The sequence below is a fragment of the Ovis canadensis genome, chromosome 22 (genome assembly GCF_042477335.2).
Source record: "Ovis canadensis isolate MfBH-ARS-UI-01 breed Bighorn chromosome 22, ARS-UI_OviCan_v2, whole genome shotgun sequence".
NCBI classification, from domain to species: Eukaryota; Metazoa; Chordata; class Mammalia; order Artiodactyla; family Bovidae; genus Ovis; species Ovis canadensis.
This window is the reverse complement of record NC_091266.1, coordinates 24,771,313-24,786,648: the sequence shown is the minus strand read 5'-3', so window position 1 is coordinate 24,786,648 and position 15,336 is coordinate 24,771,313. Positions and strand designations below refer to the sequence as shown.

Sequence of the window (15,336 nt, the reverse complement as noted above, 5' to 3'; positions counted from 1 at the left end):
GTCCATCACCAACTCCTGGAGCTTGCTCAAACTCATGTCCATCGAGTTGGTGATGCCATCCAACCATCTCATCCTCTTTCGTCCTCTTCTCCTGCCTTGAATCTTTACCAGCATCAGGGTCTTTTCCAAGGAGTCAGTTCTTCGCATCAGATGGCCAAAGTATTGGAGCTTCAGCTTCAGCATCAGTCCTGCCAATGAATATTCAGGACTGATTTCCTTTGGGATTGACTGGCTTGATCTTCTTGGAGTCCAAGGGACTCGCAAGAGTCTTCTCCAACACCACAGTTCAAAAGCATCAATTCTTCGGCACCTCAGCTTTCTTCATGGTCCAATTCTCACATCCATACATGACAACTGGAAAAACCAAAGCTTTGACTAGACAGACCTTTGTTGGCAAAGTAATGTCTCTGCTTTTTAATATGCTTTCTAGATTGGTCATAGCTTTTCTTCAAAGGAGCAAGTGTCTTAATTTCATGGCTGCAGTCAGCGTCTGCAGTGATTGTGGAGCCCAAGAAGATATCAGTTCCTGAAAGTAACTGTCTGAAGACCTGTTCCAGCAGTTTCTCTGGAGCACAAAGTGCCTCATTCTCAACCCTAGATTCCCTTCAGGGCATGTCGAAGGTCAACAGCTATGGCAGCACAGGATTCAGTCCTCTCAGGGACAGAAGGCAAATGCCCTTGGCAAGTGCAAATATGTCACTGACAAAGGAAACTAGAACCAAGACATGTTGCTTATAGACAAGTAATGCTGGCAAAGACCTAGAATAAAGGAGTGACCAAAGAAGTGGGATGGGCAAAGTAGGTAAATGTTCGAAGCAGTTTGTGATGACGAGAAAAGGTTCATCTTACAGGTGAATCTGAGATTGGTCTGGAATCCTCAGATTCATGGTGTCTTTTATAGAGTTTTAGAATCTATAGATGGGGTAAGTACTTGAGAAGATGACGCTTGATTTGGGCATATTGAGATTGTGTTGGTGGTAGGAATCCAAGGGAAAATATTCATGGAGCTGTTGAAATTGTAGGTCTAAATGGCAGGGGAAGGATCAGTCTTTGTGTTAGTCACTCAGTCATGTCCAACTCTTTGTGATCCGTTGGACTACACAAGAATCCTCTGTCCATGGGATTCTCCAGGCAAGAATACTGGAGTAGTTGCCATTTCCTGTTCCAAAGAATCTTCCTGAACCAGGGACCGAATCCAGGTCTCCCACCTCTCAGGCAGACTCTTTACGAACTGAACCACCAGGGAAGCCAAAAAGAAAGTGAAAGTTGCTCAGTTGTGCCTGACTCTTTGCAACCCCATGGACTGTGTAGCCTGCCAGGCTCCTCTGTCCTTGGAATTCTCCAGCAAGAATACTGGAATGGGTAGCTATTCCTTTCTCCAGGGGATCTTCCCAACCCAGGGACTGAACCCAGGTCTCCCACATTGCAGGCAGATTCTTTATTGTCTGAGCAACCAGAGAATCCCAACAGTCTTTGGAGATTGCTTATCAGATGCCCTTAAGGAATTGGACTCATTGGGGCAGCAAGTCTTGGTAAGATAGGGTAGGCCCCAGGGCCACTGGTGTGTGGCTGCTGAGTCCCTAAGTTGTGTCCTACTCTTTGTGACCCCATGGACTGTAGCCCATGGCTTCACTGTCTTTCTAGAGTTTATTCAGATTCATGTCCATTGAGTTAGTGATGCTGTCTGTCTCATCCTCTCCCGCCCTCTTCTTTTACCTGTGATCTTTCCCAGCATCAGGATCTTTTTCAGTGAGGCGGCTCTTTGCATCAGGTGACCATAGTATTGGAACTTCAGCATAGTCCTTCCAATGAATATTCAGGGTTGATTTCCTTTAGGGTTAACTGGTTTGATATCCTTGCTGTCCAAGGGATTCTCAACAGTCTTCTCAAGCACCACAGTTTGAAAGCATCAATTCTTTAGCTCTCAGCCTTCTTTAGAGTCCAATTCTTACATCTGTACATGACTACTGGAAAAACCACACCTTTGACTATACATACGGATCTTTGTCAGCAAAGTGATGTCTCTGCTTCTTAATACACTGTCTAGGTTTGTCATAGCTTTCCTTCCGAGGAGCAGGTGTCTTAATTTCATCACTGCAGTCACCATCCATAGTGATTTTGGAGCCCAAGAAAAGAAAATCTGTCACTAGTTCCACTTTTTGCCCTTCTATTTGCCACAAAGTGATGGGACTGGATGTCATGATCTTAGTTTTTTTAATGTGAGTTTAAAGCCATCTTTTTCACTTTCCTCTTTCACCCTCATCAAGAAGCTCTTTAGTTCCTCTTGGCTTTCTGCCATTAGAGTAGTACCATCTGCATATATGATGTTGTTATTTCTTCTGGCAGTCTTGATTTCAGCTTGTGATTCATCCAGCCCGACATTTCACATGATGTACTCTGCATATAAATTAAGTAAGCAGGGTGACAGTACAGCCTTGTCTTATTGCTTTCCCAATTCTGAACCAGTCCATTTTTCCATTTCTGGTTATAGCTGTTGCTTCTTGATCTATGTACAGGTTTCTCAGGAGGCAGGTAAGGTGATAAGTTATTCCCATCTCTTTAAGAATTTCCCACAGTAAAATTTGAGGGTTTTTTTTTTTTTTTTTTACCAAATCACTTTTCCACTTTGCTCCTTCAACCATTAGGATTTATACATTCAAATATCTGTTGAAAGCATATGTAATATGTCACTACAATAGATACTAGTGACTGGGAGGTCTCTAAAGGACATGTTATATAATATAAATAATAGACTGAAGAGTAAACCTTCATTTTGGGGATAGGAAGATGGTGCACACCAAGTGGAGAATGAATAGGTCAGTATGGTAAGTACCTGGACTGACCTTCCTGATGAAAATAACTAAACAATCTACATATTCTAAATGATATAAAGGCATTCATGAGCTTGCAAGAAAGTAAAATATGCAGATAAAAAACGTAAAGCAAAAATTCAGAAAGGTAAATTGAGTTTGATGGCTAACTTTTACAATTGGTGGAATTTGCGAAACCTACAAAATTTGAGCTTCTGTTTTTATGATCCAGAGGAGGTCAGAGTACAAAGCATAGTACCAATCAAAGATATAGAGAGCCTCAGAGATGATATTCCTTTCAAAGCCTCAAAGATGATATTCTTTGACCCCCAAAGACTGTATGTATGTAACTAAAGACAAAGCTGTAGTTATGGTTTAGAAAAGGAAATTTAAGTTGTATTTAACATAAGTTCAAACATGCACATAAAGCATTAAGAAAGCTGGTTGAACAAAAATTAACTTTAAGGTAAAAATATTAATAGAGAAAATGAGGTTCACTACAGGATGATTAAAAATTCAATTCACCAAGAAATATAACATTTCTATATTATGTGCATCTATTAATGTAGCATTAAAATACATAAAGCAAAAATATATAGAATTACAGAGAGAAATAACATATTCATCAGCGTGGTAGAAGGTTTTAAACATTTCTTTCAGTAATTGGTAGATGAAACATTTTTAGAGAATGTAGATTTAAACAAATAATAAGCTTTATCTGTACCTGTATGTTGTACATTGTACCCAAAACAAATGTTGAGTGCGTCTCCCAAGCATGCATGTAAGATTTGTGACATTAAACCAAATGCCGGTTTATAAAGCAAAATCTGAAGTTTCATTTTACTGGTAGCATATTTATTACAGGGGTTCCTCTGATGGCTCAGTGGGTAAAGAATCTGCCTGCAGTGCAAGAGACACAGGAGACACGGGTTCAATCCTGGGGTCAGGAAGATCCCCTGGAGTAGGAAATGGCAAGCCACTTAAGTATTCTTGCCTGGAAAATTCCATGGACAGCGGAGCCTGGCGGGTTACAGTCCATGAGGTCGCAAAGAGTCAGACACGACTGAGCGACAAAGCACACGCACACACTGGCTCTACTGCAGTACAGGGTGATCATTCAGTTCAGTTCAGTCGCTCAGTCGTGTCCGACTCTTTGCGACCCCGTGAATCACAGCACACCAGGCCTCCCTGTCCATCACCAACTCCCAGAGTTCACTCAGACTCACGTCCATCGAGTCTGTGATGCCATCCAGCCATCTCATCCTCTGTCGTCCCCTTCTCCTCCTGCCCCCAATCCCTCCCAGCATCAGAGTCTTTCCCAATGAGTCAACTCTTTGCATGAGGTGGCCAAAGTACTGGAGCTTCAGCTTTAGCATCGTTCCTTCCAAAGAAATCCCAGGATCATTAGATATATCCAATAAGTTTGGAGAGTAGGGAACATTTCTAAATAACTCTTAGATAAAAGAACACATAGAAATGATATTTTAATTTAATTAAACTTAAAATACTAGGTAGTATTTAGGGAGAATTTGGAGCTTCCCTGGTAACTCAGCTGGTAAAGAATCTGGCTGTAATGAAGGAGACCGGGTTCCATTACTAGGTCAGGACTATCCCCTGGAGAAGGGGTAGGCTACCCACTCCAGTATTCTTGGGCTTCCCTGGTGCCTCAGTCAGTAAAGAATTTACCTGCAATGTGGGAGACCTGTGTTTGATCCCTGGGATGGAAAGATATCCTGGGAAAGGTCATGGCAACCCACTCCAGTATTAGGCCTGGAGAATGCCGTGGACAGGAGACTGGCAGGCTACCGTCCCCGGAGTCGCAAAGTGTTAGACACGACTGCGCAGCTAGCACAGCATGGGGAATTGCTGCTCTTGAGTATTTTTATTAGAGAGAAGGTAGACAATTGATAAAGTAAGTACCCAGTCTGGGCTGAGGAAAATGGTTTTAACAAAGTAAACCCATGGATAGTGAACAAATGGAGATAATAAAGATAGGATGAATTAGTAAAATGTAGAATAATGAGAGAGTGAATAGAAATATAGAAAATGGATATATAATAGAAAAACTCAGTACTACCAGAAGTTGGCTATTTGAAAAGATTGATTAAATGGACACTTCTGTAAGACCAATCAAGAAAAAAGTGGCAGTTAATAATTGTATCAGTCAATTTGAAAACCTAAATGACATAGACAAACTTAGAAAATTGTGAATTACCATAGCTGACTTAGGAATTAGAATAATACTTCCATAATACTTCCATAACTATGAAATACATCAATATTGGAAAAAATATTTCCATAAAGAAAACTGCAAGCTCATAGAATTCTACTGGCAAATTCTAGCAAGATGTAAGAAACAATAATAACAATTTTATATGAACTTTTCTAGAGAGTAGGAAAAGAGGAAACACCAAACCTTTCTGTGAGGGTAGCATATCGACAATTCCAAAACTTTAAGATGAATGTGAAAATTTTTAATGAAATATTAGCATCGAAGTTGTGATAACCAAAGGTATTTTCAGACATTACTAAATGTCCCCTGGGGATACAAAGTCACCCCTGATTGAGAACCACTGTTTCAGAGCATGGCCTAAAAAGAACACGTGTGGGATGGCTTCTCATTTATAGAAGTACAGTGAAAAAGAAGAGTTAAATGCTCTAAATAGGTTATAGGTGCAGAAAATAGGATACCTTTTACAGCCGACACATTTGAAATCAGTGAAAGAGAAGTTATTTGTAAGAAAGAGAAGAATCTGGAAAAGGCTGCTTTATCCATTAATACAGTAGATTTATAGAGGGTGGCTAATGAGGAAAAATGATGTGGTTCATAGCACTTTTTTTAAAATGCCATAATACTATGATATGATCAACACACATCCTAATCCTGTAGCTAACCTATAGTCATGCCATGTGATATGAATATTTTTAAGAGTAGCAATATTGCTGACAAATAGCAAGATTATATATAATCAGAAGTGTTCTAGGAAAATGTAACAGCCAAAATCTAAGTAAATGATTTATCAGGGCACCTTCATTTCTAAAAAGATTCACTTAATTGAAATGTGAATATGTTGTCTCTCATGGCTACAAACTAATCATGTAATTGAGGAAACCAAAATAATATATGTGACGGTTAGAATATAGGCTCAAGTTGGGACTGCCTGGACTCACATGTTGTCTGTTCCATTTGCTAACTTAAACTAAGACAGATAACTTAGTCTGACCTGAGCTTCAGTTGCTTTTTCTGTTTTGGGGAAAAATTGTACCTACCTCATAGGATCTCTCTGAGAATTCAGTGAGTTAATCCATCTAGAGTATTTTGGCATGACGTATGGCACATTCAGTAAATGTTTATCCGTATCCTTATTTTAATTGAAAGCTTTGTTGCTTTACTAGAGCTTACAATTTAAGGCTGGTTTTGCCCAGCTCTGAAAATATGTGAAAGTGAAAGTGTTAGTCGCTCCGTCTTGTGGGACTCTTCGAGGCTCCATGGACTGTAGCCTGCCAGGCGGCTCTGTCCCTGAAATTTTCCAGACAAGAATACTGGAGTGGGTTGCCATTCCCTTCTCCAAATGTGCAAGCATACTCCTAATTCAAAATTACTTTTATTGTCTGGTTGCCTAGCCTCAAGAATTGACTTTAAGTAAAAAGGGTGGCATCAGAGGACAATCTGAAATTAGGTAGGTCAGAACACCTGTTGTAGATATATAGGTAATTTCAGGAAAGTTAGACACCTGTTTTCAGATACTCTACAAATTTAAGGAAAGAAACTTCATTTGTCCAGTTCTTAATACCCTGCACTCCTTGATCTTTCGTCTTAAGGCTTCATCTGCATCTGTCGTTGTAATCTTCCTAGGAAAGAGAAATCTGATTGGACCTTAGAGTCTCACTGCAGCACTGAGAGGCTGTGCATTCTATTTCTTCAGTCATGTGCTCTATTTTCTCATTTCCCAGGAGCTGATTTAAATTGCCCTGGTTTCTGTAGAGTTGACTTTCGGGTCTTTTTATTTTTTAACCGAAGGACTTAACAGTGGGGAAGGATGAAATCAGTTGGTGTAGAATATCTGGAAAATCTTGCATGTCTATTCATTGCTCTGTAGACTTCACAGATACATGTTTTGAAGTGCTAGTGTCTAAATATCAAACTAAAGGAGATTGCTTGTTTTTTCTTTCTAGGCAGAAAAATTAATGAAACAAATTGGTGTGAAAAATGTGAAGCTTTCAGAATATGAAATGAGTATTGCTGCTCATCTAGTAGACCCTCTTAACATGCATGTATGTATCCTTAATCTTATTTTTTTTTGTCTAACGTTTTCTATCAAGAGTCCCAAAGACCATGACTAGGTTTAATGATTCTCTAGGAGGAATCACAGAATTCAGTGCAGTCATATTTATGAATAAGATACTACAGCAAAAGGATATAAGACAAAATCAGCAAAGACAGAGGGGACATGTAGTGAAGTCTGTAGGAAATCAGACAAACTCCCAGGAGTTCTCCCAATGAAGTCACACAGAATGCACTTAATTCTTTCATCAGAAGGTTGTGAGAACACATATCAAATGCTTTCCATGAAAGAAGCTCATTAGAGACTTAGGGCCCAGAGTTTTAACTGGGATTGGTCCCATTTCCCTAACATGTATCAAAATTCTAGACTCTCATAAGGAAAATAGGTGTCCACCATAAACATATTGTTTACACAGTTTAGACACAGCAAGCTGTTCTTATCTGGAGAATGGAGGAAGCTCCTGAAAGAAGGGCTAGCTGCGCATGCAGCTATTACCCTCTCTAAGGGTAATAGTCTCAGGCCCACTTGTAGGAACCTTTTCAGCACACATTTGTTTAGTTAAACTTGCACTTTTATAGATTCATCTTTGTGGCATGTAAAATTACTGCTGTAAGTTGATGTTTGACTTGGAGTTGAAATCTAAATTTTTATGATCTAAAGTATTATAGCACAAGATTCTGAATCCCAGTTTTTCCATTTATGCCCTTGGGAAATTTATTTCCTCTTTTGAGTTTCAGTTTCCTCATATGTAATCCAGGGACAGTGTAATATCTGCTCTTCTTACTTCTAAAGGATTATTTTGAGCATCAGATTAATGTAATTTATAAATTCTGAAATTCTAGGTGAATATTTTATAACATAGGTATAAATAAATAGAATGAAATATGATACCCTTATCTCCAAATTTAGGAAATAAAAATGTACAATGTCTATTAGTATCTTTGTTCACAGAGACATACATGCCCGTCCAGAATTAATCCTCCATTTGAAATGAGGATCCTTTGTTACAATGAAAATAAGTGAAAATTAGTTACAATAAAAATGATTATTTTTTTCAGTTCTGGCTATGATTTTTCCCTTTTTTCTTTATGATGGAGAATAAATAAATCTGTTGTAAACATTGCTTTTGACCAGCTCCACTTCCAGCCCCTTTACTCTTCTAAATGAAATCTAAGTTGTTTTTGTTTGTTTTTCAGTTAGTTTATTGACTGCCCTCCCCCTACTCCCTCCAATTTTTTTTTTTAAAGCTGAGTCAGAAGGCTTTAAAATACACAAGCTGTATCTATTTTGAACACATATATCCCCTGTTAATCTTTATAAATGTAGAAATTTTGACACAGTTTCGTTTTGATCAATAAAGTTCGGAAGCCCAGTTTGGTGGGTGTAGGCCTTATTTCTAAACTCCTTCCTATTATGTTTGACGGCATCATGTCTGAATTAGGCACACTCCTGGTGAGCTCTTCCTATTAGCTAGTGCTAAATTCTCTCTCTCAGCTAGCTCTCAATCTCAGCTACCTCTTAACAGAATGACTTCAGCTTATTAGATCCCTGCCAGACCTAGGTTTTCTTTTTTTTTTTAAATAATAGGTAGTGTTCTTGCCTGGAGAATCCCAGGGACGGCAGAGCCTGGTGGGCTGCCGGCTACGGGGTCGCACAGAGTCGGACACGACTGAAGCGACTTAGCAGCAGCGGCAGGAGCAGCAGCAGCTGACTATTAAATTGCTTTTTGCCGCTCACAGTAGTTTAATAATTTGAGTATTGCTTAAGAATGCTTACATTAACAGATCATTTTAAACTTATTATTTAGGTATAATCAAGTCTTATCATTTGGGATTTTTTTTGTTTGTTTTTTTACTTCAGTGAATATACATTAGTGGTAAAATTTCATGCTGACTTTACCTTTTACCAGGTTACTTGGAGTGATATAGCAGGTTTGGATGATGTCATTACAGATCTGAAAGACACAGTCATCTTACCTATCAAAAAGAAGCATTTGTTTGAAAATTCCAGGCTTCTACAGCCTCCAAAAGGTATATTAAAAGTTTATATTTGTGAAAACATTAAAAGTCTGGAGAACACGGAAACTTTCTGCCTTTATAGAACTGACGTTTTTGAAGTTGGATTTTCAAGAGATTGCTGAGATCCAGTGAATGGTTTTATAAATAATAATTTTAAGATAATTGCTCATTCTTCAGCTTTCCAAATTTAGAGAATTTTTCCCCTGTATAGATATTACATGTCAAAATAATCCCTTTATTTCAAATTCATATTTATTACAAGAAAATGAAATTAGGGAAATCAATGATAAAAAAGATTCAAAGTAAAAATATGGGTCTTTGTCAAAAAGAAGATAAGACTTCTTTTTGTTTTTTCACTATACTAGTGATTTTTTTTTCCCCCTTTTGGTATTTCTATTTACTTTTAGATTACAATAGTTTTTTTGGTTTGTTTTTGTTTTTTTAGAAGGAATAGTGAATGGATGAACTAGAAATTAAGGAATTAAATGTTACTCATTTTTAAGGGGAATATTTTCTTATTCCTAGTTAGTAATAACTGCAGAAGCCTTGTAACTCAAGAGTCGACAGTATTTATAAATGCATCCTTAAATGCAGTACTTCTGTTATAAATCATTCACATATTGATCATGTTTAAGGTTTATTGAAGGCGATTCAAATGTAGCTTTCTTGATAATTGACAGTGAGATCTATAGAGATGTGTTGCTGTGGCTTTCAGATATAAATTCTGTAGTGTAGCTTGTTTATTGCCATCTAGTAGAAGCTTCTCTTTATTATCAAATCAAATTATTAGATAAATACATTTCTCAAAAGAGTAGGATCTTTAAAACTATCAAAATAACATGTATAAATTGTAGTTTATAATCTTAACTAATTTTACAGCTGTATCAAAAAGTGCATTAAATTGAAACAAATAGCTGTACATTTTTATGAAGTAGCAAAGTTTTGTTTCTGGTCAATAGAGGATGACAGTTATCGAAAATCACATACTTTTTCATTAACTAAAACAACAAATCTGTTTTTTATGTATTTATTTTATTTTCTGAAACAGCAAAACTGCTCTTTTCTCCCTAACAAAATGCATTTAGTTTATTGTGATTAAGAGAAAGTTTTCCCCAAAGAAAATTTCAAATGATTTATCTGTGCCCAGATCAAAAGAGTAAGGTAGAAATTGGATTATTAAGTTCTTCGCTACCTTCTTGCAGATTGTTTATAGTGTGAAGAATGAACTTTTGTGAGTTTTTATGTCTCAGTTTCACAATGCTAATGAATGTAGGAAATTTTCTCATCAGTGATGTTTTTTTTAGGCTAGGTAATTGGGTGACTTAACCAATTGGGCTTGGTTTAAAATCCCAATTAGCATAGCAGATGCCAAATTATGAGGGGTAACTTTAACAGCCTTATGTAAATCTGGTTTTTATCTAAATGCATCATCTGAAACTAAGGGTGGTTCCAAATTTTTCTAAGTCACATAGGTATTTCCTTATTATGTGATCTAAAGCAGCAGTCCCCAACCTTTTTTGGCACCAGGGACCAGCTTAGTGGAAGACGAAGATCGTTCTCCTGAACTGGACTGTTTGATGAAAGGAGGAAGCACGAGGGTGCTGTAACCCCAAGTAGATGTCATCACTGACACAAACTTAGGATGTGGCACCTTCCTTTCTACTATAAGAAAAGATTAATAAAAATAGAAGTGAATATTATGAAGCATTTTAGTATGAACAGAAGTAATATTACGTTGATTATCCCATAAACTAGCAAATCTCATTCTCTTAAAGGAGATAATAAAACAATGTGTTAATTTCCAGGTGTGCTTCTCTATGGGCCTCCAGGCTGCGGCAAAACACTGATTGCCAAGGCCACAGCCAAAGAAGCGGGCTGTCGATTTATTAACCTTCAGCCTTCCACACTGACGGATAAGTGGTACGGAGAATCTCAGAAACTGGCTGCTGCGGTTTTCTCCCTTGCCATAAAGCTACAGCCTTCCATCATCTTTATAGATGAAATAGGTATGCGGTGTCTCTAAACAGTGTGCAGCGGGCTTGCGTGTACATGTTTCCTTCCGCTTATATGTTTGTTCAGGGTAGGCACCCAGAAGGTGACCATCAACTTGATTGTGGGATGTGTCCATCTTCAAATTCATTAGGATCACTAGTGTTAACTACTGTGTTACACCAGTTCTTCAAAGCAGTTATACCCATTTTCACTCTCATCAGTAAATAGTTTGTTTCCTTACATACTCCTCCCCAAAACTTCTCTTTTTCAGGCCGTAACGTTGATTTATGTCAATAAAGAGCAAGAATCATCTCATTGTTTTGTGGTTGCCGCCTCCTAGTACATTTGTGCACCTTTTAGCAAGTTGATTAGCGATTTAGGTTTCCTTGCTTGTAAATTGCCAGTTGTTCTTTGGGATTATTTGCGCTTTTCTTAGTAATTCTTTGATAATGTTTTAATATGATTACAAATATTTTCTAGACTGGCTTGTCCACTTTATGGTAGCTTCTTTTATGAATATTTAAATTAAATGTAGTTTCATTTGTGAGTCTTTTTCTTTTATGATTTATATTCTGTGTATCTGGTTTACAAATCCCTCACTACCTCCTTAAATGCTCTTGTTTTTAAAATATATAATGTGAAGTAAGAATCTAGTTTAATTCCTTGCCATATGGACTGTCAACGTAAATAGATCATCTTTCTCTGTCACGACTTTTATATTAGTGAACTTTTCTCTATTTAACATTCTGTGGATCATCTACATTTTTGTTACACTAAGTTAAATAAAGCTACATTAGTTAAAACTGGCTTTGAATTAATTTTACTATTATATGTAATATAATAAGCTGTATAGAATTATACATAGAGAAAGATAGGTATAGATAGAAGTATTTTGGTTACATGTTTGCCTTGTGTATCTTACCAATTTATTCTTTTTTTTGGGGATTTTTGCTTTAAATTTTGCATAAGAGAACATATTGCTAGATTTTTTTAAAATTCAAAATGAGACTCTTTAATAAGGAATAGGGTCAGTTTGCTTTTATTTCGATAGCTGACAGATTTATTTTTACCACTTAACTGTGTGCCTTTTATTTACCAATCTAGTGGACTTTTGTGCTATTTCTTTTTATTCCCTTTTCCCTGTTGTTGTAGCTTTCCCCTTCTCCAGGGGATCGTCCTATCCCAGGGATCAAACCCGGGTCTCCTGCATCGCAGGCAGATTCTTTACCATCTGAGCCGCCAGGGAAGACCCTTAGCATAGCTACTCATCTTAAAAGTCTAAGCTAATTATTTCTCCCCTCTTACCAAATAAGACAGGGCTCTCAGGACTCTTGAATACGAATCACTCCTCTCTTCTCTTACATGTTTCTGACAACAGTTTCTCTTACTTATTACTTTGATATGAGTTGTTATTTTTATATTGGCATTACTTGTTTAGAGATCTACTTTGCCACTTTTTTTGTTCACTATTACTTCTTGAACCTGCCTTTTCTGGGTTTAATTTCCTTGTTTCTGAAGTCAAAATTCTTTCAGCAGAGATTGTGAGTACAGCAGCTTCTTTCTTTGTGTGAAATGTGTTCATTCTGTGTTTTTATTTTTAAATGATAACAGAATTATATTTCCTTTCAGTAGTTTAAAGTTAGAAGTCCACTGTCTGTCAATCTTCTTGTTGCTTTTGAGAAATCTGCTTATGACCCAATATTTCTTTGTAATTTAATCTATACTTTCTGTCTACTTGCTATTCAAATTATAAGATTTCTATTTATATATATATATATATAATATATGTGTGTGTACACACACACTTCTTCAACTCTTAACTTTGAGTCATTTCCATAGTTTTAGCATCTAGGTCTCTACCATATCTCATCAGTTCTAAAACACACTACTTATAGTTTTTTATATTTTAATATCTGAAATTGGGATAGCATGTTATAGTTTAACTGGCAGAATTGTTTCCTCTTTTTTAAGAAATAATTTTATTGATTGATTTTTGGCTGTGCTGGGTCTTCCTTGCTGCATGGGCTTCTCTTTAACTGCAGCGAGGCAGAGGCTGTTCTCTAATCGTGTGTGCAGGCTTCTCATTGTGGTGGCTTCAGTTGTTGTGGAACACGGGCTCTAGGGCTCGGGGGCTTCAGGAGGTGTGGCGCCTGTCCTCAGTGGTCGCAGCTGCCAGCCTCTAGAGCACAGGCTCAGCAGCTGGGGCACACGGGCTTGGCTACTCCACGGCGTGTGGGTCGAGCCCACGTCTCCTGTATTGACAGGCGAATTCTTTCCTACTGAGCCACCAGGAAAGCCCTAAGTTTGCTCTTCTTTTAGTATTATAATTTACTCGGCAATATATTAAAATTTTTTGATGCATAAAGTGATATCAGTCATTGGGTAACTTATAAAAAACATTTCTTTGCTTGGCTATATTTAGTCTCATAACCATTGGGTTTGTATTCTATTAAAAGTGAACTTTAGAAGTTCTATTAATTTTTCAGATTTAGCTCTTTTCACTGTAGCTTGTTTTTCTGTTAGAATTTCAGTCCCTTTTATGTCTTCAGAATTTAGAGCATGCTATTATAATACAGTTTTTTGGATTGTTCTGTTTGAAATTCTACTTATCCTTTATATTGTGAACTCTTTCACAGTAGTTTGTTTCCATGTGCCATTTCTCACTTTAGGTTGCTCATGACTTGGTTTTGTATGAGAATTCTGTGTTGCCTAAAATGATCCAGAGTTGTTTTGTGTCTTCCACTTAGAGCTTTTAAGATCTGATTTCTTAATATGGGTGTTCTTAGACTGAAAGATGGTTCGAATTTAGACTTCAAACCTGACAGAGCACCCCTGTGATCTTGGTTTTTTAATTTTTCAGGGGCTACATATTTCCCTCCAGAGCCCAGGCATAAAAGAACAAGCTTGCTTAACTCCCTGTAGTGATGAGCAGAATTTTTTTCATGCCTATACTTTCTGTGAGTGTACATCCTTTTGGGCATCTTTTTCTCTCCTTCTTAAAATCTTGGATATTAACACTTTTTTTTTTAAATTAAAAGATTATTTTTTAGAACAGTTTCAAGTTTAAAGCGGAGAAGGCAATGGCAACACTCTCCAGTACTCTTGCCTGGAAAATCCCATGGACCAAGGAGCCTGGTAGGCTGCAGTCCGTGGGGTCTCTAAGAGTCAGACATGACTGAGCTACTTCACTTTCACTTTTCACTTTCATGCATTGGAGAAGGAAATGGCAACTCACTCCAGTGTTCTTGCCTGGAGAGTCCCAGAGATGGGGGAGCCTGGTGGGCTGCCGTCTATGGGGTCGCACAGAGTTGGACACGACTGAAGCGGCTTAGCAGCAGCAGCAGCAAATTTAAAGTTGAGCAGACAGTTTCCCTATTATCAATATTTTGTGTTAGTGTGATGTATTTGTTATAATTAATGAACCATTATTATTATTAATAACTGAAGTCCAGGTTCCATCGTCTGAAAAAAAAAATATCATGTATCTTCCCAATATCAGACAGAATACTTTCACCACCCTGAAAATCCCCAGTGCTCTACATGTTTATCCCTCTCAAACTCCTCTGTCCCAAACTCCTGGCTACATCTTTTCATATGCTTATTTGCCATCTGTGTGTCTTCTTTGGTAAGATCTTTATCCATATCTTTTGCTCATTTTTTAACTGGGTTGCTTTCTTGTTGAATTTTAAGAGTCCTTCGTATATTTTGGATACAAGTCTTTTGTCAAATCTGTTTTATAAATATTTTTTTCCTTTTCTCAAGCTTGTCTTCTGTTAAACCATGTCCTCCCCAGAACAGGAAGTTCATTTTGAATAAAATCCAACTTAAACTTTTTTCTTGGATGGATTGTGCTTATGGTGTTATATATGTAAAAACTCGTTACCAAACCCAGGGTTTGATTAATGATTTGAGATTATATAATAGAAATAGATGGGGAAACAGTGTCAGACTTTATTTTTGGGGGGGCTCCAAAATCACTGCAGATGATGATTGTAGCCATGAAATTAAAAGACGCTTACTCCTTGGAAGGAAAGTTATGACCAACCTAGATAGCATATTCAAAAGCAGAGACCTTACTTTGCCAACAAAGGTCCGTCTAGTCAAGACTATGGTTTTTCCAGTGGTCATGTATGGATGTGAGAGTTGGACTATAAAAAAAGCTGAGTGCCAAAGAATTGATGCTTTTGAACTGTGGTGTTGGAGAATACTCTTTTTTTTTTTTTGGAGAAT

General features: G+C 37.4%; 1 protein-coding gene across 3 annotated transcripts in view; it reads left to right on the top strand.

Annotated features, from left to right (window-relative positions):
• ATAD1 (ATPase family AAA domain containing 1) overlaps positions 1 to 15,336 on the top strand; it is a 40,773-nt gene that overhangs the window by 8,174 nt on the left and 17,263 nt on the right. For 2 of the 3 annotated variants that reach the window (XM_069567932.1, XM_069567933.1), the window contains exons 4-6: positions 6,987 to 7,085; positions 9,006 to 9,126; positions 10,920 to 11,120. In XM_069567932.1, coding sequence (XP_069424033.1) covers positions 6,987 to 7,085; positions 9,006 to 9,126; positions 10,920 to 11,120 — 421 coding nt within the window. The remainder of the gene's footprint in view (positions 1 to 6,986; positions 7,086 to 9,005; positions 9,127 to 10,919; positions 11,121 to 15,336) is intronic. The other variant, XM_069567935.1, reaches the window with a different exon arrangement.